This window comes from Taudactylus pleione, unplaced genomic scaffold (genome assembly GCF_031769625.1).
Source record: "Taudactylus pleione unplaced genomic scaffold, aTauple2 ptg000019l, whole genome shotgun sequence".
Lineage (NCBI taxonomy): Eukaryota > Metazoa > Chordata > Amphibia > Anura > Myobatrachidae > Taudactylus > Taudactylus pleione.
In genome coordinates, this window is record NW_028284421.1 from 5148674 (window position 1) to 5173679 (window position 25006).

A 25006-nucleotide genomic window follows, 5' to 3' on the forward strand; every position below is an offset into this window, starting at 1 on the left:
AGTCTCAATGTGCTCTTGGTCCAATAGAAGTTGGCTTTCCCCTCAGGATTGCCTTTAGGTGCTCAGATGAGGACTTGACGGTACAACATGTTTTTGAGTTACAGCAGAGCATGTGGGTTGACAAAATCAGAACAGGGATACAAGCGAAGGTCGGAACAATAACCGTACCGAGCAGATGTGGTAAACAATGGCACAGGGCAGCATTATTCGCAAGACAGACAGGACAAAGAAGAAGACATGATACACAAGACAGATTAATACAAAAACGAAAGACCTAAGGCAGCAGGCTAGGACTTGCGCATGAAAGCAGCAATCATAAATTAATAGATAAAAGCAGAGCTGGACACTGGGCTAAGAATCATGCCACAATATTCTCCAGCCACCACCAGTCTGCCAGCAGGCATTACTAATTCCTGCCATGTACTGGTTACTCACTACTAGCAGACACAGAATGCAGAGACCATACAACAAGAGAACACAGGTAGATCTATCTCACTTGCTCTAATAGCCTAGAGGAGTTGTCGCTGAAGTACTGAGGTCCTGGGGTTAGTCCCAAACAGAGACTTACATTAGGGCTGTTTTATCAGTAGATTACGTTAAGTTGTTCCTATTCCTCAGCTTAGACTTGGTATATCACATGTGTCTGATGTTTTCACTTTTGAACTTTGTATGAGATTTATAAATAAATAACTAAAACATGTAGGTAAAGTTAATAGTTGGAATCAGGAGTGGAACTGGGTAAGAGCCTGGTGATGACTTTGTATTATCCTGGGTCACAGCTCCGTAGGTCGGGTGCATGTGCAGAAGAGGCTTCTGCTTTGCTCTGAAAAAGGGCCTTGTTGCATGGGTAAGGAGTGTCCTGGCATTACCAGACCCCCTCCCCTCCGGCCCTGTAGGCCTGCACCCCTACTTTTTTTTTTTTTTTCTAGTTCCAACTGCTTCAAATGCTACATTTAAAATACTACATATACTATGTTATAACTATATATAGAGGTTTAGGGGATCACTCTGAGATACATTTACCTTGTATTAAAAACAAAACAACACTCGCATTAGAGTTCTGAGAGGGTGATTCAGCTTGGGACGGAATTGCAAAGCTACACGCAAGCAACTTTGTACTTCTGTCCTTGTAAATATGCAAATGCAGCAGGAGATGTATAACACCCCCTGCTGCAATTGCGAGGTCACAGGCTGCGATGGTCGCGATGATGAAATGGCGCCATGCTGCCAGCCAGCTGAGTAAGCCTCAGATTACCCAGGCTGGCCGGCTTGCAAGGCCAGGAAAATGCGTCCATGGATGCAGCACCTGGCCTTGCCAGTCCCGGAAAATGGGCGGACACACCCCCGTTTCCGGGAACGCCAGCAGCCCCCCGCACCGACCCTTAAATGCCTCTACTTGTCAATCAGGCAGAGGCATAGAAGGGGCTGCGTGCGATCACACGGGACCCGTTCTGCATGTTCGCTTAACGGGTCCTGCGCACGTGAAGATTCCCGATAATCAGGAATCGTGCAATGCTGAATTAGCCCACGGGTTTGAAGGGGTAAGAGCCAGGCGATTGACCTGAAATTCTGCACTGTTCTCAATCTTTGCAGGGACTGGAACCTGAAAAATATATAATATGCCTCTATTGCATTGCCAGTAGTGTTAAAAAACAGACGGCACCAGTCTAAGTGTTGTATCTGGCATCATCATTACTACAGCTGAGTGAAGGAATCAGACATCATTTGTAGATAGTGAAAAAACAAAATGTAGTTATTTATTTTGTATATAATTTGGGTCAATGTAATAGTGGGCACAGATGAAATGTCAGCACTAATACATCAGCTGGTTACAGACGTAGATTTGCTTCCTTGTTTGTGTACATAGATAACAGACTCTTAATTTGCCAATGTTTTTGTTTTTCTAGCTGGTGCTTATTCATTATAATGGATCCCCATTTTGATGGTGTAAAGTACAGACAGCAAGATCGTGGTGTTCTCATCCGACACAGTGATGACAAAAAAAGAAAAACAAGAAATTCCAAAAATGTTAAAGAGGGCACCTATGGCGTGAGCATCAGGGTTCAGGGAATAGATGGACATCCATTTATTGTGTTAAATAATAAAGAAGGATGCTTACCGCATAATACTCCTGCACCTGAAACGGATTTTCTTTCAGTAAGCAAATCAGTACTGAGCTCCAAGAACAATCAGAATTCACAAACCGATGATGATTTTCCAGAAAATCCATATAAGCAAACATGTAAAACATCAAATAAAGTGCACTATGTATGTTCAGGCAATGGTACCTCAAACAATAAAGAAGGATCCCTAAGCACAAATCTGTTCAATTTTCAAAGAAATCCTGAGCTTTTGAAACCATATGATCCAAATGAGCAGGTTTTGAACGCAGGCCATTATCAGTCCTCTACAAATGGTATAGGTGTACCAGCTACTGAAGAAGAAAATAAGAAAGATTACAAGCTTTCAAGGTCTTTCCAAAAAGATTCTTTTGTCAGAAATGTAAGCAAAAATTTGGTGAATTCTGTAAAATCTGATAACAAGGATATATCTACAAAGAAGGAAGACCAAAATAAATCTCCTATGGACAACACCAGTATCTTAAGTAATACTAGTGATACTTATACTTCAGAGTCTTTTTCATCCAGTAATGGATCCCCATATAGTAGTAATTCTACAGTTCCTGTTGAGTCCAGAAAGACCAGACCTGATGTTCTCCAGTTCAGAAGACAGGATTCAGCAGGACCAGTCCTTGAGGGCTCACTGTCACGTAGGTCATCCTGTTCATCGACAACAGCAACTTCATGTCAATCCTTGCATAAATTTTGGCTAGAGGAGCAAGAAGATGCTCTTTATGCTGATAATGTAAACCGTCATGAGAATCGGAGGTACATTCCTTTTGTACCTGGGACAGGTCGCGATATTGACACTGGGTGTATCCCTGGAGTAGATGAGTTGATTGAAAAATTTGATACAAGTGTCCCTGTGCAAAGAAGAGGCAGATCCGCCAAACGGAATAGAATTAATCCAGAAGACAGAAAGAGGGCGAGAAGTGTTGACAGTGCGCTACCATTCGGCCTTCAAGGCAATACAGATTACTTAAATGAGTTTAGCAGAAATCTAGGGAAGTCAAATGAACACTTATTGATGCCATCAAAGGTCTGCCTGCAGAAATCACACACACAAAACTATAAACTACCCTTCAAGCGACAGAACACCACTGAAAGCCTTGCTGTCCAAACTTCACCGTCAGTGAGTGTCCAGCGGCAAAACTACAGCTCCCTGCAGTATCAAAAAGACACAAAAAATACCAGTGTTACCTCCTTTGATGAAACAGATTCTGCCACACTGACAGGCCAAAGCAAGAGAAATGGAGACATTAAAACAATGAAGTCCTCTCTAAAGTTACAGAGCGGAATTGCTCTGTCATCTGACCAGGGAAATAGGAAGGTCTCTGCTAATACCCATGCATCAGGTCAAAGTGCACAGGTTAGTGCTAATGTTTACATTTAATAGGTAATGGTCCATACTTTAAGTGTGCAATTTGACTATAGTGTTGTGTATATAGACATAATAACATATACCGGTATTTATATGGGGAATTATACAATCCAAACCAATATTGTTTTCTTGAAAGGTAAAACGAGAATTACAGTAGCATGAAAATCAAACAATATACTGTATTTGTTTCCCTTGTAATCCAGTAATACTATACATTTTATATATATATATATATATATATATATATATATATAATATATATTATGCAGAATATCCAACTCCAAGTGGAAATAGACCAGCTTCTTGTTATGGAAAATATTATATATAATTTTATATTACCTGCAACCAAATAATACATTTATTCTGCCCTGCAATAAAAAAATACATTTATATTGGTTGCTTTATAAATAATTACTGACACCAAAGTAATAAGTTAATGTCATACTTGCCTACTCTCCCAGACTAGCCGGGAGGCACCCAAAAATTGGGTGGCGCTCCCAGCTGCCCGCAAGAAAGGGCAAGTCTCCCAGACTAGACACCCATCCCCCATTGTATAGCGGGGGCAGGGTTGCGATGATGCGATCGCACCACCCACCCCTTGCTGCACCGTCCTGATTGCCCCCTTCTGGATTGGGCAGCCAGAAAGTCAGCAAGTATGGTTAACGTTGTTTGTATACTATATACCTTATTTTTCCTAAACCACATGCTTAATTTCCTGATAGAACCATACTTGCCTAATCTCCTGGAAGGTGCGGTTGTACCCATGAATTGCGGCATTTTGCTGCGACGGGGGTACTACCTTGGGGGCGGGGCGGGGCGGGGCTCTCACGTCATTAGCCAGTTGCATCTCCTCTCCGGGCTTCTCCCGGAGAGAAGATAATAAAAGTAGGCACATATCATTTTAAGCTCGCCATGTGCCATCATGTGAGTTCTTTTGCGGCATGATATGAGTAGAAGAGATTGTTGCAGTTTCATTCTCCTTTCTGTAAATACCCTGCATTCCATAGTCTCTGCAGTCCGAAAGACGCAAACACTCACAGGTAAGACATTAAATACCTCACTTTGTAAGATGGTTGACAACAAGCTCCTTACAATATAGGAGCAAGGAAAGGGCATTGATTGACACTGTGTGAACATAGCATGTATCATAAGGCGGCTGCCTCGCTCCTCTTTCCCCTAAGCTGGGGCACTGTTTAGCACCAGTGCACAAAAACGATTTCTCATAATTTAAGAGAGCAAGCAAAGGGTGCTGACTACATTTAATAAGGAATGCGGAGGGTTCTGATTATGAGGAATGATTTTTAGATTTAAATATGCTGGAAAGGAGCCATTTCACTTGATTACGTGAAATGCATTCATGGCCCTCAGAAAAAATTATCTTGAATCCTGTTCAGAATCAGGTCTCTGCACAGGAGACAAGGTCACCCTATGCATTCACACTGGAGAAGGGACTAAAGATTTCCTAGCTAAACTGAGAGACCATGGTTACGGACATTAATGAGCACATATAGTAGGTAGTAGGTTGATCCAGAGAGAAGTTTGATAACTGCAAAAGGTCAGGACAGATTAGGAAGTCTTTTTTTTTTTTTTTTAGTCTCTTGGGCAATATAACTATTGCAGATTTTTTTGTTTATTTCAATCCATGGTGTGGGCATTTGGAGGATAAAGGATTGAACTTGATGGAAATGTCTCATAATTTTCTTTTCAGCCTTAGGGCTGTATTCAATTAGGAGCGAAAAGCCGTTTTCGCCTGTTTTTTTTTGCAAAAATTTCACCTGAAAATTTATCTCCGTATTCAATTCCAGACCATTTTTGCCTATGCGAAAAGTCAATGCCCTGAAATAGGCGAAACTTTTTCTCCACAGAATAGCAGGTGAAAAAAAGTGTAAAATCTATATTTTGGGGTGCAGATGTTGGGAAACCACTCAGAACCCTTGGTACACCCCCCAAAAAGACAATTCACCCAAAAAAGAAATAAAAAATGCCAAGAACACCCCAAAAAACGCCTTAAAAATGTGGGGCAAAAATGAAAAAAAAAAATGGGGGATCAACTTCAAAAACTAGCGAAATAAGCTTCCGGGGGTGCTCTAAGAAGGGGCCAAGTGTTTTGGGATTGCAGGTGCTTGTATGACAGAGGAAATTCCCTTTTTCTAATACTTTACTTTAGAGACATTAAAATATGCTAGTACCCATTTTCAAGCACCCCAAATTTGATGGAACTACTTTTCTTCAAAAAACACTGGTTTATGCCATTCTTTAACACTTTTTTTCCAAGACGCTAATAGCAAGCAATTACCACCACTTAAATACCCTAACTAGTTCAATTAGGGCTAATACTGAACTACCATAATGATTTCCGAAGTCAGCCCATCTTTTTCTGGGGTACAGAGTGATTCTCCCAATTCATCCTGCACTTTTCGCCTGGTTCACACGCCGAGTCCCATTTTTGCCTGTTTGACAATTGAATTTGCGTCCAGAACACGCGAAGGCAGCGAAAATTCGGGCAGGCGGAGCTTTCTCGCCGATGCGAAACTAATTGATTACGGCCCTTAATATACAAAATAATATTTAACTTTTTTTTTTTTTTTTACGCAGTTCCCCTTTTGAGACCTGAGATACATAAAAAAAAAATGTTTCCCTGGCTCAGTAGACTAAACAGAGAACAAAACACAAGGACAAGGTGGCTCCTTTCCAGCAGCTGAAGCTTGGCCACCTAACAGGCAATAACATCATGAGCCTCACAGTTCCCTTTCACAATGAACTTTGATAAACTTGGCCGTTTAAAGAAATCCTGAGTTACTGCTGTGACCCCAATCATTTTAATAAATGCCTTGTCAATCTCATTAATCTGCTTGCTGTACCCCGTCTAACGGACTACTGCAAGGCAGCTCGCCAAGGCAGTTCTAAGGTCTATCTGACTTCTGGATTTTATTTAGTCTGAGCAGTTTATAGGGCATTATACTGTGTTTATGATGTCATAGTGTTTTTTTTTATTGTAGGATATAGAGCGTAAAGTGGATTACAAGCAGGTAGAAGACTATTTGGCTGCAAACGTTTCTCTTAATTTCATTTACATGAGGGTTTGTCAATTTCTCATTGTTATATTATAGGTGTTAACAAAGGTTTGCTATATCATTGGGAATTGTCCCATTGGGAGTTTTTGTTTTTGCTACTGTGGTGCCCTCTGTAGAAGGAATAATATTTAATTACAACTTTTTTTAGTATCATCATCCATTGCAAATGGTCGGATCTATATGTTGTGTATGGTCCTTGTGCCATTATCACCACCTGTTAAATAGGTCTTTCCTATTGATGTAGACAAGGCACTTATGACAAATCATGGCCTTCTGAAACAGTATTACTAATTCCCCAGTCCACTCTCTTATTGGTGCAGTATTTATGTACACATGAGGGTGGAGAAGCGTGTATGTAGTCCGAAGGTATTTCCTGACTATACAAAGCTTGTGTTCCACCCATTACAATTAATTCATCCAGTGTCTGGTATGTATGGCTGTTGAATGGGTTAATGTATTTCTCAGTGCTTTATTCTCAATATGTGACTACAATGATTAAGCCATAACTGAAAGACTGACTCCATTCCTGTCGAGAAGCCAGGAGGGCTCTGCTAATGGGAACTGGCTCATAACTGCTGCTGATCCACAGGGTTCTATGCATATCTGCAATTTAAGCTAATCTAATGAAAGTTAATCTTCTTTTTACAAAAAAAACATTGATTGATTTTGTAATCACTATAATGTGTAGAAGCATCATTTCAATGCATGGATAATTATTTGTTGTCTTTACTATAGGGAATGGATGCAGTATCAATTATGCAGTAGGAAAACTGTAACATTATGGTTAGAAGCTTGCAACATTTAAACATAAAAAAGAGGAGTAATTTACACAATTTCCAGTGAAAAGACACACAACACACACTCGCATGCATACATATACTAGTATTTTGGACCTGTCATTAGCCAGGTTGCTAGCATATTGTGCAGGGTCTTTCTATTCCCTCTCTTCCACTATTCCTCCTGTGTCCCTCTATTCTTGCCTCTGTTCCTCCTGTATAGCCCTATTCCTTTTGTCTAACCAACTGTCTACCCCTATTCCTCCGGTCTATCCCGGAATCTTGCGCACATTTTTCCCATCTCCCCCTATTTCTCCCATCTCCCCCTATTTCTCCTCTTACCTCCATTGTTGGTTTGTGTTCTCCTCTCTCCCCTGCATCTCCTTTTCTTGCTGTGTCTGCCAGAGCATGTGAGCCGGGTCGCTAGAGCTGTTGTGGCTGGTGTTGCCTTTCCCCCCCCCCTATTTCTCTGTACCTCTCCTTCCAGCGTCTGTACCTCTTTTCTCCATCTGTCTCTATCTCCTCCTGTCCTATCCCTTATCCCCCCCATTTATTTTCCATCCTTTCACCATCTCTAGCTCTCTAGCTGTGTTCCCCCATCTGTCTCTCCCCATCTTGTCCGGTCTCTTTCCTCTCTCCCTTACCCCATCATGTCCCTGTCTTTTCTCTTTTTCCTGCAATCAACTTTAGAGCTGGATGTATCAGAGCCATTTTGCAGTAAAAACTCAGAAAAATTGCTGTTTCCGGAGTTTTACCGCATCCAAACACATCCCCTATATGTAAGAACAGGGAGTGCAGCAGATATCTATGGTCCTGTGATGTTACCTTATGGATAAAGCTTAGATAAGCATGCATTCTTAGAGCTTGTGGGCGGGATGCAGCAATGTCTGAAATGCGGTCAAACCCTCGATTTTGCCATTTTCGGGGGTTTGACCGTATTTCTCATATGCACCAAGCCCCAGAATGCGATACATTTAGGGACTTGGATGCGGTGGGCTTCTATTCGCGACACCCCCCCTGATAGAGATCCAATTGGATCCCATCTACCCCCCTCCCCCGCTCCCTTGCAGTGCGTGCGTCCTCCTGCGCCATCATAGACCCGGAAGTCTCTCTCTCGCAAAGGACAGCTCTTACCGAGTGCTCTTACCGCTAACATTGAAATGGTTAAAGTCCCATCTCAGAGACTAGAGCTACAAAGGCAGGTGAATAATATAAATGTTTAAATGAAATATATAATGTGTATCTTAGATTGTACTGTATGTGCAGCACTGACCCGGGGAAGCAGATCCCGAGCTGCAGTGCTGTGTTGTATAAAGCCTGATTTTGTGCACAGGTGCAGAGTGTTAAAATATTTAATTCAAAAAGGTTTACATGTAGTAATTACGTAAACTTGCACTTACCCTTTCCCTCTTCCCTCGTGGTCTAGGGGAATTTGGAGCCCTCTGTGGGCTGCTGATTTCCCTAGTCCCCCTCCCAGCAAACCAGAATGTCCTCCCTGGCAGCTTTCTGAATGGTATGAGGAGATACAGGGAGAACTAGCCAGCTAATTGTTTTCCTGAAGTAACAAATAGCTCACACTCAGTGGCCAGAAGACTGCTGTCTGGGGATATTTCCTCTCTGCCTCTGGACTTCAGATTTGGCCAGAGAAGATAAGGTCCCCCAGCACAATTTGGAAGTAAGGTATGAGAGGGAACCATCCCCCACTCCAGATTTGCCAGCACCTCGATGTGGCTTCCTGTACAGGTGTCTCAGGCACAGCAGAGTGACCAATTCCCACTGTCCATTAGGGACATTGTTAAATGTGTGCATACATAGCACATGCACTTAGCTTGATTGGTTAAGGGACCCAGGACATGCTTACCTATTGTTGTATTTTGTGGTAGAATCGGATTAAAAAGAGGGCCTGAGATCCCTGAATGTGTGTATCCTCATCTCATCTCCTTTTGCACTCCCGTCCGCCCTCTTCATTCAACAAATGCACGATGCCTCTCCTGCCAACTGATTACTTGCTCCCACCCCCGCCTCTCTGGAACTCTCCACCTCCTCTACAAATCTTCAAACGGGCTCTCAAGACCCACTACTTCATCAAAGCCTTCCAGCTCTCTTCCCAACCCGCTGCTACTTGCTCATTCCACCCTGTCTACCCCATCTGTGTCACATCTGTTTGTCTGCCCATCCCCTTTAGAATGTAAGCTCTCAAGAGCAGGGCCCTCTTCCCTCATGTGCTTCTGGTTACTTATACTTTCTACTCCTTACTCCCCACAAGGGCACCTAACACTTTGTTGCTTACACCCAGCTGCTTATTTTGAGTGTTATTCTCGCTTATGCAGCAATGTGTATAAACCATGTCCTTGTCCTGTATTGTATTGTACTGTAAGTCACTGGTTTCTTATTCACTTATTTGTTTATGTACTTTGTAAGGCGCTGCAGAACACTTGTGGTGCCATATAAATAAAAAAGAATAATAATATACTCTATTAGAGAGGACTGTACTTCTTAACAGGGCCATAGCTAGGGTGGGTAGCCACCACACAGAGCGCAATCCCCTGAGGGCGGAACCGGCCGCCCATCGCAATCAGAAATTACAGCAGCCTGCCCCCTGCACTTTACTCCGCCTCCTCACATCATTTGGGACGGGAGCCACAGTTTATACTTGTCGCCGGCCGCAAGACAATCGCGGACCGGCGACACTCAAAAACAAGTGGTGGCCTTTTAAATTTGCTACTGGCCGCTAGCCAATCACGGCTTGCGGGTCGGCAGCCAATCAGAAGCAGCCACGCGGCTGCTTCTGATTGGCTGCTGGTCCGCACCACGATTGTTTCACGTCTAGTGCAAGTTTAAACTGCGGACGCATCTGTCTTCATGCCCCAGTGATGGGACCCAATACTCCGTCCCAGAGCCGATCAAATTACTGCCGCAGAGCGCCCACTGCCAGCAGGACGGGGAGGACAAGAAGCAGCGGGTGCTCAGCTGCCCACGGAGAGCCAACTGCCAGCCAGGGGGACAGGGAAGAGGAGAAGCAGCAGGAAACAAACATGGACTGAGAGGTACTGGGAGAAAGGTTGAGTGAGGTGTAGAGGGGAAGATGAAGAAGGTAGTGTCAGGTGCAGGGGGTGTTAGATGGAAGTAGGCAGTAAGAGGTGCAGAGGGGGTGGCAGAGAGAAGGAGGCAGTGGGGTGCAGGGAAGGGGGTGGGAGAGGGTAGCAGAGGCTAATTCTCATGAGAAGACATCCCAGAAGAAAAAGAGTGGATGGTGTTTTTGCTAGTAATTTTTTTTCTAGGTAGTCAGTTGTGATGGGGGTGAAGGGGAACTGGGGGGTGAGGGGGGGAACCAATGCTCTCTCTCGCACAGGGCACCAAAATGTCTAGTTACGGCTCTGCTTCTTAAGACCTCTTGCAGGCTGTGGTTGACCCAAGCACTTTTTGCAAGGGGGCTTTTTTTAATAAAGACATTGAGCAATAAACATTTTGCCTAAGCCTCCAGCTTCTGCTTGTATCCTGTGACTACCAGAATAGTGGTGCAAACGGTTCCACGTGCTTGTGTAGGAGCCTGGTGGTGACAGTGAGTAACATGCCCACTACGCAGTGGGAGGAGTCTGTAACAATCGGTTACTGACGGTGAGAGGGAATCCTCAGGAGTGGTAATGTACTGTAAGTCTACTCTGGGACGAGTAACAACCCTCTATTTAATCAGTGACGCAGGGGCGTTTCTAGAGAGGAGGGCACCCATGTGCAGTCTCCGACACGGGCCCCCTCCTCTCTGTCCAGCGTCCGGCAGCGCACTGAGCTGTGCATGGCCAGCGCCGGAGTTATAGACTCTGGGCACTAGAGTGTGCCCAGAGTCTATAGAGTATGCGCAGGTCACCAGGAAAATTTACATGGCGGCCATTTTCTCTGTACCGCGCATGCGCAAACGACAGCAAAATGGCCTCGACACCCATTTTCTAGTCGTTTTTACAGTGCCGGACCGCCGCCGACGTGGGACCCTGGAGAGGTAAGTAATACTGTGGGTGCAGGGTGTGCGGTGCTGGGCCCCCCTGGACCCAGGGGCCCGTGTGCCCTGCACACCCTGCACCCATTATAGATACGCCCCTGCAGTGACGCAAATCTGCGATCACCTGGTGGAGCTAGGTTATTCGGTCACAGTGCAGGTAATTTATATTTGTTTAAAATATAACTAATGACATTAATGATGATACTAATTGTCTAAAGTACCTCAGGACCCCCAATGCCTTAATGAAGCTCTGTTCTTGGGTCATAATTCTGAAAGTCTCTTCATCGCTGGGACAGCTCTATATCAGAAGAGTTGTCCCAGGTGTTAAATGTACCAGCTGGTATGCAGGCAAATAAGGGTGGGATTTATATCAATCTAATTGAGATAATTGATGCTTCTCCTCACCAGTTCGATAAATGTCTATGATCCGATATATCGGCACACTGACATTATCAGTGTTATCAGATTCTGTGCCTGGATGTGTGACTCTATTAATGTCAGCCTGAAACATATGCTGCTGTGCCAAGCACAGCGGGGAGATGTGCCCTTCATTTCATGGTGCTGGGGAAGGGGGCTTGGTGTTGGCTAAAGCATGGACTGGCTGTCAAAAATATTTCAGTTCACTGATAATTACATAAACACAGAAATGATGATCAAGTGCCGCAGTCCTAATACCCAAATAAGCAATAGGGACACAGACCCCAAGGACTTGGAGCCCGATTCAGAGCCGTTTGCAAGCGCCGTGCGCTGGCAAGTGGCCTGATAATGAACTGCTCATGCACCCTGTCCAGCGTGCGCATGCGCGATCTCCGCTGAGCGACTGAAGTTCAGTTGCTTCGGGCCTCGCAACTAGACGGGGTGGCTGTCGATGGTGGGTGGCTACACAAACGCAGGCGTTCCCTCAGGTATCCTGGCGTTTGTAGGGCGGACTAACTGACATCACTACTGATGTCAGTAGTGGACTTCCTGCTCTATTACAGCAGGAAGTCCACTCGGCCTTGCGGCAGCTAGACCCTACCCCAGGGTCTCATCGCAAGGCCGATGGTCGCGATTATCGCGACGGACTACTGGCCGCTCGCACAAGCTGTGGGTGGTCTCCCACAGCTTTGCGAGCGACCGGAGAAAAAAAAAAACAAACAAAAATAACATTTGCCCACATTCCCTGCGAGCGGCTCTAAATCAGGGCCTTGGTGCCATTTGTAAGTAGTGGGGAGGAGATGATGGTAGAAGTGACGGAAGGAAAGGCACGAGGGAAGAGGACCCTGCACATGAGAGCTTTCAATCTAAACTATGTGACATTGGGGAATTCCAAGTCTTCTGTGGTCGGTCTCTCTCTCTCTCTCTCCCTCTCCCTCTCCCTCTCCCTCTCCCTCTCCCTCTCCCTCTCCCTCTCCCTCTCTCTCCCTCTCTCTTTTTTGGTGCTGAACTGGTATTCTTAAGAAAAGGTTGCAATCTCTGCAGTATGTCTATCAATTTTATTATAGCCAGTGACATCCCTGGGACACTTCATGTCCAATATTTATAAGGTATATTTTACCCTGTTAGGCTAAAAAGGTGACATCTCATGAATTCATTCAGGCTTTCTGTGTACAGGTGAGAGGTGCTTTAATTTCTGGTTGGAAAGTTCCCAGATATTCGAATAGTCTAGCTTTAGCCTTTAAAATTCTGCTATTCGTGTTGGAACTGTAGTTACAGGAATTACTATGTAAGACTGCTAAATTCATGCAGAGAATTTATTAAGGAATATTTTCTTAACTATTGGTGAATAAATCTACTAATTAAAAATTCAACTCACGATTTTAGAACTAAGATTCAGTTGTCTTGTGATCTAAAATAGAATTCTAGAACTTTTTACTGCAAGAATATGGTTCGAGATTGGTAAGAAAAAGTAGCTGCAAGGGCTTCCATCCAAATGATAAAAATTCCATTCTTCTGTCTTTCTGACAGCCCTACCCAGCTTCTAGTGGCTGCTGCCAATGCAGGCCCTAGAAACCGGTGTTTGTACGCATGAACTGGTCCCACCACATCTTGTGTGCATGTGCTGGTCCCAGAGACTGCAATATCCATAATGCAAGCATGGAGACTATAATCTGCAGCTAGGGCAGCCTCCCTCATCCAAAGGGGTAGAAGCCGCCGCTGGTAGTGAATACACCTGTTCACTAACTATGTGTATGCAAAACGTGAACTGTTAGGGGTCCTTGAGGACACAGTATAGCATACAATAAATTCAATGTTTGTTTTACCATTTCATCCCTATTTATTCAGTTATACTGTAGTTTGACATTATTCTTTTTACTTGCTGTGTCTAATGGGCCCCATACATCAGAGATGGATTGCTGCGATCCCACGATGCTGCAACCCAGCATCGCATGATCGCAGAAATCCAACATGTTGGATTTCGTCGATTTGATGATCGCGATAAAAAAATTATCGCAATTGTCAAATCGCGAACATTTTAACATGTCCTCAAATATCTGCGATCCTGCGCCCGATCGCAGAACATTGATGGTGTGCCATCATAAATTTCCAATCGCAGCCCTGCATCGCGGCGATCCGTCGCTGATGTATGGGCACCTTTAGTTAGTGGTTTCTTCCATCCATCCGTGATTTATTAATGTTCTGGTCTTCAGCTGTATTTACATGTATAAATGCCACAGGTGTTTTATGTTGTTGAGGTGGCTTAGTTGTTCTCTATTAATACAGATTCTTCTTCTTGTCAGACGACACCAGATCTTCTGAAGGGCCAGCAGCAACTTGCACAGCAAACTAATGAAGAGACTGCAAAACAGATACTCTTTAATTACTTGAAAGAAGGGTTAGTAAAGTATTTGCATGTATCTGCTAAATGTTAATTGTCAAATTTCTTGACATTACAGTATGTACAGTAGTTCTCATTGAAAGACCCCACCTTTTCCTTTAGAGCACTTTAAGTTTTGTGTAAATAAAAACATATATTGACCATTTAAAATTTGGGGAATTCAGTGATCAGACTAGTGAGGATAAATAATGATATAAAACGATGCTGTGAAATGACATGTTTACTTAGTTAATCTAAAGTATAGCTGGTTAGTATTCCATCATTGTATTATTAATGCAGTATGCTTTATACAGTATGCTTCAACAGCTGGAGCTGATTTCAGAAGTGTTTTCTTTAGACTATAGCCGCATATCCCCTAAGCGATATTAATGAGCAATTGCACTATTATGACATCGTAATCATGCAATAGCTCATAAATCGTGCACCACAATGTCGGAAACGATCAGCGATGCGCGCTCCCGCTGGTCGTTTCCGTCATCCATAATTGCCCGAACATGCTGGTCAACCTGTTGATAACGACAGATTGGCCATGTTCGGGAATTAGGGAGGGTGCCTACACTGAACGACTAATCATTCAGTGTAGGCACTGCAGGGGATGGGGACTGACAGTAATATTACAATGTTGTAATCGTACTGTCTTTCCCTAGTCGTCTAGTGGATGTGCGGCTTTAGGCTGGGTACACACCTAAACAAACTGTAATTGGAACGACCTTTCCCCCGATTTACCTTGAGGCTAGAAGAAACAATATTGAGTGTTACAATCTCTCATACGACCGAACTATCTTATCGTTTAATCGTATACGATTAGTCGTTGCTCCCAATATAAAGATCACTGGCAACTGTTGGTCGCACACACCACACGATAGGCACCAAGTCGCATATGATATCATCTAATTGGCCGTGCAGCACGGCCAACCAGAAGATCTCTTATGCGAACCTGTGGGAACGCGCATTTGTGCGTACACACTATATGATGATTTGTTGTTCCAACACTGCAAACCGCCCCGATATGTGTACCCGGCCTTATTAAGACTTTCTTACACCTTTTACTACAGACACGAGTTACCCAAATATCTGAAATTCATTTGATTAAAATGGTAAAAAAATACTTGTTTGTAAATGGCTCTGATGTAGTTTTGCTTATAATGCGTTCCATGATCTTCACACATTTCTTGGCTGAAATAGCTGGCTAAATATTTTTTATAATGTTTAGCAATATATGAGAAATATGTGCATTAAAAAGTCTAATGCTGCGTACACACGGTACAATAAGCTATCAGATTTTAACGATCCTATTGTTAAAATCTGACAGTTTCTGGCCCCTGCAAATGACCATACGATGGTCGATGAGCGGCCACGTATGGTTGTTATCGACCAACTACCGTCGTCTGTGTAAGCAGGCAGACTGGTCAATATCGATCAGGTTAGCCTGCTTACTATAGGGACTCACGAATGTAGTTTGCGGGTTGTCATGGTCGTTAAGGGGTAACTGCATGTGTTGGATGAACATCCAACACATGCAGGACGATCAGACAACGATCGTCTGATCGTTATCTGATCGTTGCCATCGTACCGTGTGTACGCAGCATTACTAGTTTGATATGCATACAATTGTGCCAAGTGGCTGTAAAATGTCACAGAAATATTATTTTGCAGCAGAACAGCACGTTTCTCTGACGCTTAACACTCCGGTGATAAAATCTATGGGCATATTCAATTGGCCACCATTTTTTTTTTTTTGTTGCACCGGAAATTTCTGATGGGCATGAGGTTTTAAGTATTCACTTAAGCGCGAGAATTGTAGCTGCGGTAATATCAGTATGAATTAACGCAGATTTTATCTCACAGATTCAGAGAAAGTGCAAAGTTGGGAACAGTCCTTATTGGGGTATTATTCTGCAAAGTGTAGAATAATGGTTTAAAAGATGTGGGACAAGTATATGGAAGTGCTGTATGGATGGGACAGGTGTTTTTAAGGTTGCAGTTGGGAGTTACAGGTGTGTTTTTTTTTCTTTAACAAAACTGTAAAAGTGTCTTTAAAATGACACAAAAATAACTAAACAGGCATATTTATGCACCCCAAATTAATAAAGAGCTTTGTTTGCTAAAAACACTTTCAATTATTTTTTCTTCAGTTAATGAAAAAAGCAAAAATCAGCCATTTTAAATCTTTTACGTTTTTTTTATTGTCGCTACTTAGTTTTTCTTTTACATTTTTTTCTTAAGGGTTCAAGCTGATTTCCCCAATTGCTTTAAAAAAATTCCCACATGTTTTTTGCCAAAACATTGCCGCTTCCTATTGCTTAAATTAGATCAAGAGAATCGGTAGCATGCAATCTAAAATTGGGCACAATAACCGTGTTAATTCTTGCTGCAAAAATCTTGCGGCCAATTGAATATGTTCATGTTCATATTTTGCTTTACCAGTCCAATGTACAGTGCTGAGTAATACAGGGCTGTTAAAATGGCAAGTATCTTTAAGGTGCCCATCCACTAGACGACTAAGTTGAACGATAACGATCGTTCAATCGTTTGCAAATTGTTTGCAAAAATGTCTAAAATGACCAGAGATGCGTGTGCCTGCTGGTCGTTTCTATCATCGTGCAAACATGCTGGACAACCTGACGATATCGTCAGGTTGAGCATGTTTGCAGATGATTGATGACCCTGCACTGAATGACTGCTCGTTCAGTGCAGGCTCATCACAGACTGACAAACTACTGCAGGATTACAATGTAGTAATCGTGCAGTCGTTTTCGAATCTGCAAGTGGATGGGCACCTTTAGTTGGAGTACTCTGAAGCGAGTTCTCAAGCTACGTACACACGGTGAAATTTAGGCCAAGGTAAGATCTTGTTAATGATTTCCCTTGAACTCCTGAACACTCTCGCACAAAATTGTGGAGGGGAGTGGCCAGGAACAGTGACAACAAATCGTTAGTCGTCTATGAAATCGTTCATCGTGCATATACATGGAACGATGTGTGCCAAATCGTGAAAGATTGGTTGTGATCTTTCTACATGTTCAAGAGATCACAGGCCGCGACCAACAACCAGCGGGAAGCGCATCGGTAAACAATCCGTCAAAAACAGCAAATATCGTTTAAAATATTGCATCGTGTGTACGCCCCTTAAGGTTTGTAATGAAAGGAAATTTGGGCAGCAGATATTTCAGAGAATGCGATAGACATTTATTTGAAAAAAAAAAAAGTTACAAATGTTGTCACTAGGAGGTGATGTGGCAATACAAAGAGCGCTACAATTGCTCAATGTGTTCTCCATTGTGGTCAACAAGTTTGCATTCAAAGCACAGCATTCTCTATAGCAGAACATAACATGTCAGGTGGAATAGCCATTATATAATGTCTAATGCTGTCTTTCAAATCTGGCAAGTGGCGGGATGACAAATGCAGTCAAATCTCTAAAAATGCAGTTTGTGGAGGTTTTACTGCAATTTCCGTATATGCACCAGGCTTTGGAAAGCTAATCTATCTGGAGCTTGGCCAACTGTAGCGCATGTGCAGAAGGACACCTGGGTCATAAACCAGAAAGTCCCCAGACTGCAAAGGACAACTCTTATCAGGAGAGCTGTCCTTTGCTTAAATCTTCATGCATATGGCATTGCTAAACACTGGTATGCATGTGATCATTGGCAGGATGCTTTGAATCCAAAATGCTATGATTGATGCATCCCACCCAACAGGGCTGGCTCCAGGGGGAGCCGCGCCCTGTGCAGGATGGGACTCATGTGCCTGTTACCTGTGCACAGTCGTAAATGGGGGCATGGCCTAATTACCATAAGCCACACCCCTACATGATATTTGGGGGTGTGCCCGTATGGCACACCTCGCATTTAACGTCAGGTTGGGGGCAAGCCCAGCACTACGTGAGTAGCTGGGCTGCCCCCAGCTCTCTTCCTGCACTGAATGGATGTGCGCGGCATCCATTCCTCTTCTCCGGGGCAGCACAGCTGTGGCAGTGGAGGTGCCCAACCTCCCGACTGCTCGTGGGACACTTCATCCCGCAGGTGGAACAGAGGGGCAGTGCCCGACAAAACGGGACTGTCCCGCTGAAATAGGGAATGGCTGGGAGGGGTGCACCCACTATGGGGTGGCGCCCCTGTTCAACCGCACTGGTCGAACATGCCTCGAACTGGCCCTGTATGTCCTCCTTCCTGATACACCTGGTTCTTCACAAAACCCTACAACCAAAAGTCATATGGATTTGTAACTACATCAATAATTAATTTTTATAAAATTTTTAGAAATGTAAAATATAGGTACATAACAGAAAAAGGGGAAATGGGTGTGGAAGCATATAAAGGGGAAGACGCGGTACATTAAATTGCATAGAACTCTACTAGCGCACAATATTAAGTTCAAGCTCCTATAAAGGATGTAGTATTTGTTTTCCATGGCTAGCATATCCTCTGAGGTACCTGTTCTCCAAATTTTTCTTCATTACAAACCTTAGAACTTGCTCCTCCAGAGTCTTCTTAGTACATATACTTTAATGTTAACAGCCCTGTATTATTAGTAGGTTAAGTAAAAACGGTCTGCTTGCATAAACTTTCTTCCAAAACAGCCTGGTCTAGTTTCCACCCAACAGGGAAATGATTGTAGAGATCCATCTGCTATATTGAAAAACAGCCCCCAGGTGTGTTGAAAAACACTGCAAACCTGAGTCTGTTGAAGTCAGATTGTACAGTGAACATGTGGAACTGGTGAAATGTAATTGAATTTCAAACCATTTGTAGCTTTCATTGGATAATAGCGAAACTCTGCTTCTGAAACTGCTCCACACAGGTGGTTTTGTATGTTGGGCTGTGTTTACATTCTGTTTTGAGCAATGAAAGGCCTAATAAATACTTTTATATTTTACTTTCAGTATTCCTGTCCACATATCAATGTCTTTGGTACAGTACTGACTCCTTTACATATCTTCTATTAACACTTATGTATTCAATGTTTTTTTATTTCTAACTCTGAGGGGCATATGCATCAAAGCTTGATGTGAGATAAATTTGAGAGATATATATGACCAACCAATCAGCTTCTAACTTACATTTTGTAGGCTGTGTTTAAAAAATGATAGTTAGGAGCTGATCGGTTGGTTATATATATATATATATATCTCACAATTTTATCTCACATCAAGTTTTGATACATAGGCCCCTTAGGGTGGTATTCAATTGATATAGTGTGCCCGAACTCCCGTCTAAAGTGACGGGAGATCGCGGTGCACTAATCAATTGTTGCTGTTTTTCACGCTGATCACGACCAAAGTGGTCGGGTTTAGCTGCGTAAAATGGCTACCCCTGACCAAAGTGCTGGACGCGATCGTGAAAAAGTGTTGTTTGGGCGCCCAAAAATTTAATTTTTCGCCTATTTCAGCTCGCACCCCCCTTGGGCTGCGAGCTGTAATGGTGCGCTAGCAGCTGATCATGCCTAACAGGAGCAACAATTGAATAGCTCCTGTCGTGCGTTTAAAGGGGCAAAACAATTGAATACCGCCCTTAGAAATTGATAACAGGTCTTTATACAGACAGGCTTCTGTTTTTTTTTCTTTGCACATATGAACCTAACTGCTTCTGATGTTAAAAACAATATGCACCATAAAAGCTTATTTTTGCCTTTCTGTATTTCAGGAGTCATGAGAATGATGATGCAACAAAAAGAAAAGTTAATTTGGTTTTTGAAAAAATTCAGACACTAAAGTCCCGGGCATCTAGCACTGTGCAGGTAAATATTCCCACTCCTTTTACTTAAGTGGTGTTTACTATAGAGATAAGAAGTCATTAATGTAATTACTGTTCGCCTTTTAATTACCTTTTTATTACTTTTGTGTTTTCTCATATTGTGATTATAGTGGTGTTTTACTTTTATGATAAAATAGTCATTATTAACACAATTGCGACTGATAATTTGTCAGTTTTCTCTTATTATTTCAAATGGAAAGGTTATTGATTGCCACATAGCCTGTTTTCCTCCATAATAATACATAATGGGTGTAATAGTAAATGTTCTGTTACAATGGTCTTCTTTGGAAACTATAAGCTCACTGAGTCCTGGCCCAAGAACACATATTACTAGCTGAGAACGGAATTAAATTAAGGTGAACCTAAGTGGAACACAAATATTTAACTCCTTAAAGAATTTTAAAGTATGAAAAATGTTTTTTGTTTTTCTTTTTTTCCTTAATCCACGTCTCATGACTGCTTTCTAGAGCAGATTAAATAGAGGGCTCGACGGCTCCTCAGAACATACAATTAAATGCATGTACTAAGCACCACATGATTATTGGCTGAAATTTACCACCGATTAATTACTGAGCTGTGTGAATACAGTTCTACAATTGTTTGCATATGTTGCAGGTGTTGTTTTGATATCTTTGATTGTTGTTGTATGTTTGCTCGTTCTTCTGACAGCTACACAATCAAGTATTCTTGTTTTTTTTTAATTTCTATTTATATATGTTCTGTTTTCATTTAGATTATAAGCTCCTCAAACCGGGATTTCCATCCTAAAGCTGTCTTTCTTTTGCTCTTTTTATTTCAATTTGGCATTGTTTATTGCAATTTAGAAGGTGCTGAGTGATGCCACACAAACCATTTATATACTTCTGTGGAAGTTTCAGGCTCGTTTAGACAAGTTGTGAGGGAGGATTTAATTGTGTTGAGTTCTGTCTTGAACGAGATAATACTGCTCAGGAAATCTGGCAGGTACCAGGATCCATGGCTCTCTGTGCCAGCAGTTCTCCTCTTTTTACATGGGCTGCAGTGTAACACCAGACACATTGCAAAACCCTGGGAAATACCACATGTACTATGGTCTGATTTACTTCCTGGTGATTCATTTTGTATGGCCAAAGTATGTGTTGAAAGTAGGGATGTGCAGGCTCGGATAGGTTCGAGTTTGCACGTGGAGTTCGGATTTTTCCCTCCAAAAAAACGGAACTCAGAACGAGGCAAAACGTCATCTTACATGGACGAACATCATCATTCCTGGTCTTTTGTCCAGGAATGATGATGTTCGTCCATGTAAGATGACGTTTTGCCTCGTTCTGAGTTCCGTTTTTTTGGAGGGAAAAATCCGAACTCCACGTGCAAACTCGAACCTATCCGAGCCTGCACATCCCTAGTTGAAAGTGAAACTGGTGTTATCTTATTGGAAGTGTCTTTAGGAATAATGTGCTTTTATCATGTTAATGGACAATGGTATACTTATTACTTCCCCAGTCCCAGACTACACTTCCCTGTGATAGGTTGGTTATCTTAGCTGCAGCTGTCCATCGAGCGTTTGTAATGTTTTGCCGACATTCATCATGTTGACAAGTTTATCATATTGACATTCAGCTTGTCCACTCTGATGAAATCTTGACAAGACAGTTGCTCCCGGCAGTGCGGTGATCACTTACCTGGAAGTGCAGCAGTGTCTTCTGGGTTTGTCGGCGTCAGGTGATACAGAGTTCCGATACCCTCACCCCTCCCCCTGCACTCTTACCCTAATGTTGCATTCTGCACATTCAAATGTCGACATTGTGAACATGCCGACATTCTAAAGATGGCAGTAACGACATCATAACTGTCGACATTTTGAATGTTGACATGGTTACTGCATCCCACCCAGACCCGCACAGATTGACCTTTAGAGCAAATTGGCCACAAAATAACTGGCCTGATAAATATGTGATTGGCATTATTTATTTATTACCAGTTATTTATATAGCATACACATATTCCGCAGTGCTGTACAGAGTATATATGGCCACTCACATCGCTCTCTGCCCCAGTGAAGCTTACAGTCTATATTCCCTACCACATGCTTACATACTAGGGTTCATTTTTGCTGGGAGCCAAGTAACCTACCAGTATATTTTTGGAGTGTGGGAGGAAACCGGAGCACCTGGAGGAAACCCACGCAAGCACAGGGAGAATATACAAACTCCACACAGTTAGGGCTGTAGTGGGAATTTCTGTTCTACACTCTACCCTCTGTGATCACCAGCTCACTATGCTAATTAGTGCACCATAGATGGTGGATCGCTGGATGTATCCAATTTGGCCACAGAAATGCAAAAGTTAATCCTAAACTTTAGTTACGGTAATATAAGAAGAAATAAAAGCAAAGTAATAATGAGTAAAGTTAAATGTCCACATATTAGAAGTTACTAGGTAGTCTTGTAGTTGCAGCTTGTTACAACATCTAATAAAGAAAAAGCATACAGAAATACAGTAGTATATGGTAGCTTAAGTGTCATTTTTACTTATTTATTGAAAAGGTAAATTTTGTTGACTTTCAATGTTTAAAGTTTTGTTTTGTTTTTTCAATGTAAAATTTGTTGGTACTCATAAAAAGGTGCGAGTACCAGGGGTGTTTTAACTCCCCAGGGAGCCTGTGTCCAGCGTGCTCTTCCCCTACCCCTCGCATCTTGCCTTGTGTCGGCAGTTGGGTCCCTTCTCTTTCGTGGTACCATTTTCCCAGTGCTATTCAGGAAGATGGCATATGCACACAAGATAGCAAAGTGGCAGAGGGCCTGATTTAGAGCCGGACGCTATTTGCGCTCGCTCGTCCAGAAAAAGGGGCTGGCTATTTAAATTGACCTTTCGTTCTTTGCGGTCTGTTGACGCCTCAATATTTGAGCGAGCGAACAAAACATGCGGACGTTTTTTTGTAAAAAACGCCCCCTGGCCACTCGCATCATACGTCATCTCCGCTATTTATTAGATTAATCGAGGACATCGAAAGGCGAATGAACGGCTCGCTATTCTTGTGGTTGCATTTTCCTACCACAATCATGCGAGCAGTTCTGGCTAAAAGACACCCAACTGACGTGGCCGATGACGCTGCTTTGTTAATTATGCACACCCATAAAACGCCCGTTTTGACCTTTTGGCACACCTGCGTTCGGATCTCCACTCCCCGTTTTCAAGCACCTTCCCCTGTTACCACCCACAAACGCCTCATCCTGTCACTCAAATTAGCAGGCATTTGCTATTTTGCGAGCACACGATTTTCGACTGCACTGACTGGTTCGCACATGCGTACTAAAACCCATACCCATGCGCAGATGTGCGAACATCGCTCGGAGTGAACGAGCGGCCGCTTACGAGCGGCTCTGAATCAGGCCCAGAGTGTTTGCTTTCACTGCAAGGACAATTCAAAATTTATACTAAAAAGAAGAAAAAGATGTCTGTACTGTGTATCACTGGCTACCATCACAAAGACCCCTCACAGTGGTGGGGTATCCTAAATTAAGCTTGGTATACTGACCTGGGGTCTGGTATTCATGCTGCCATGAGTGTCTCCTCGTATTTGGTGCAGGCCCGGTATTGGTGGTTTGTGCGGACTGGGAACATGCTGCCTTATGGAAAAATAAAAACACTGAGCAGTAAGTGGCAGACATGAATGGTCTCTACTGCCGATCCAGTTTTTCTATTGGTGATCAGCATCAGGGCCGGTTCTAGATATTGTGGAGATCAGGGTTCCCAGTTGCCCCTCCCCCTCCCCCCCCCCCAAAAAAGAGATACAACATTATAGACTCTGTTCCTCAGCGTGCACCTAAGGTGTGCACGCTTCCAGAAAGGGGCATGGCCGACCAGGGAGGGGGCGAGTCCTTGCGGAACTCCCCCAATTCATCACACTTTGAGGCGTGACCAACACTTACGAAGGTGCTGGGCTTCCCCCAAGCTCTCCCCTCACGGTGAATAATTGCCATGTTCAGTAATGCGCCTTACACAGTATGTCTTACACAGTAATGCCCTGTATAATACATAATGCCACATGCAGAAATGTCCTTTATAAAACATTATGCCGCATGCAGTAATTCCCTTTATAAAACATTATGCCACATGTGGTAATGCCCTTTATAAAACATTATGCCACACGCAGTAATGCCCTGTATAATACATAATGCCACATGCAGAAATGTCCTTTATAATACATTGGACAATATGTCGGTGACCCTGCTCACTGGATCTTTGGTAATGGTTCGGGGTGTGCTGCAGTAAGATATAGGTCGCCCTGACCTAGAGGTATAACTTAGAACGAAAGGATTTGTTACTGACTGCGCTCTCCCCTTTTGTGGACCAGTCTGCATTGTGAAGATATAAATTACTTCATCTATACCTGTACTTATCATTAAACAATTTAGACACTAGTTTGGGTAAATATTCTTTTATTGCTGTGTTTATCGTACACCAACATGTAATAATACAGTGCCTATGTGGGCAGTATATCATGCATACAGTATGTTCTCATGCAAGAACAATGTACGCAATGTATAGGGACGCCGCTCTCCAACCGTGACTTAAGGTACCACTACAACCTGTGTTAGACATCAGTAACCAGGCAGCTTTGGAGCAAAAATTACTGCTGATCAGTGACATTGGTTACTAATGTGTTATTAACATCTGCAGAACAACATATACATTGTGATAAATTACTCAATAACCTATACATTGCGTACATTGTGATTGCATAAGAACACACTGTATGCATGATTATAGATGAAGTAATTTATATCTTCACAACGCAGACAGACCCACAAAAGGGGAGAGCGCAGTCAGTAACAAATTTATTTATTTATTATTTATTTATTAACAGTTTCTTATATAGCGCAGCAAATTCCGTTGCGCTTTACAATTTGAATCAAGATTAACATTATACTGGGTTGTCAAAGACATACATACATGACATACATAAGTGTAAGAGGGCCTTGCTCGCAAGCTTACAAATCCTTTATAATACATTAATGCCCTGTATAACACATTATACCACACGCAGTAATGGCCTGTATAACACATTATGCCACACATAGTAATTCCCTATATAACACATTATGCCA

The 25006-nt window shown here is 42.8% G+C and overlaps 1 protein-coding gene across 1 annotated transcript in view; it reads left to right on the forward strand.

The window, feature by feature from the left end:
• Positions 1-25006, forward strand: part of CGNL1 (cingulin like 1) — a 149347-nt gene that overhangs the window by 36431 nt on the left and 87910 nt on the right. Inside the window, exons 2-4 of the mRNA XM_088445190.1 lie at positions 1908-3489; positions 14066-14160; positions 19809-19902. Of these exons, the coding sequence (XP_088301316.1) occupies positions 1927-3489; positions 14066-14160; positions 19809-19902 (1752 nt within the window). The 5' untranslated portion in view covers positions 1908-1926. The remainder of the gene's footprint in view (positions 1-1907; positions 3490-14065; positions 14161-19808; positions 19903-25006) is intronic.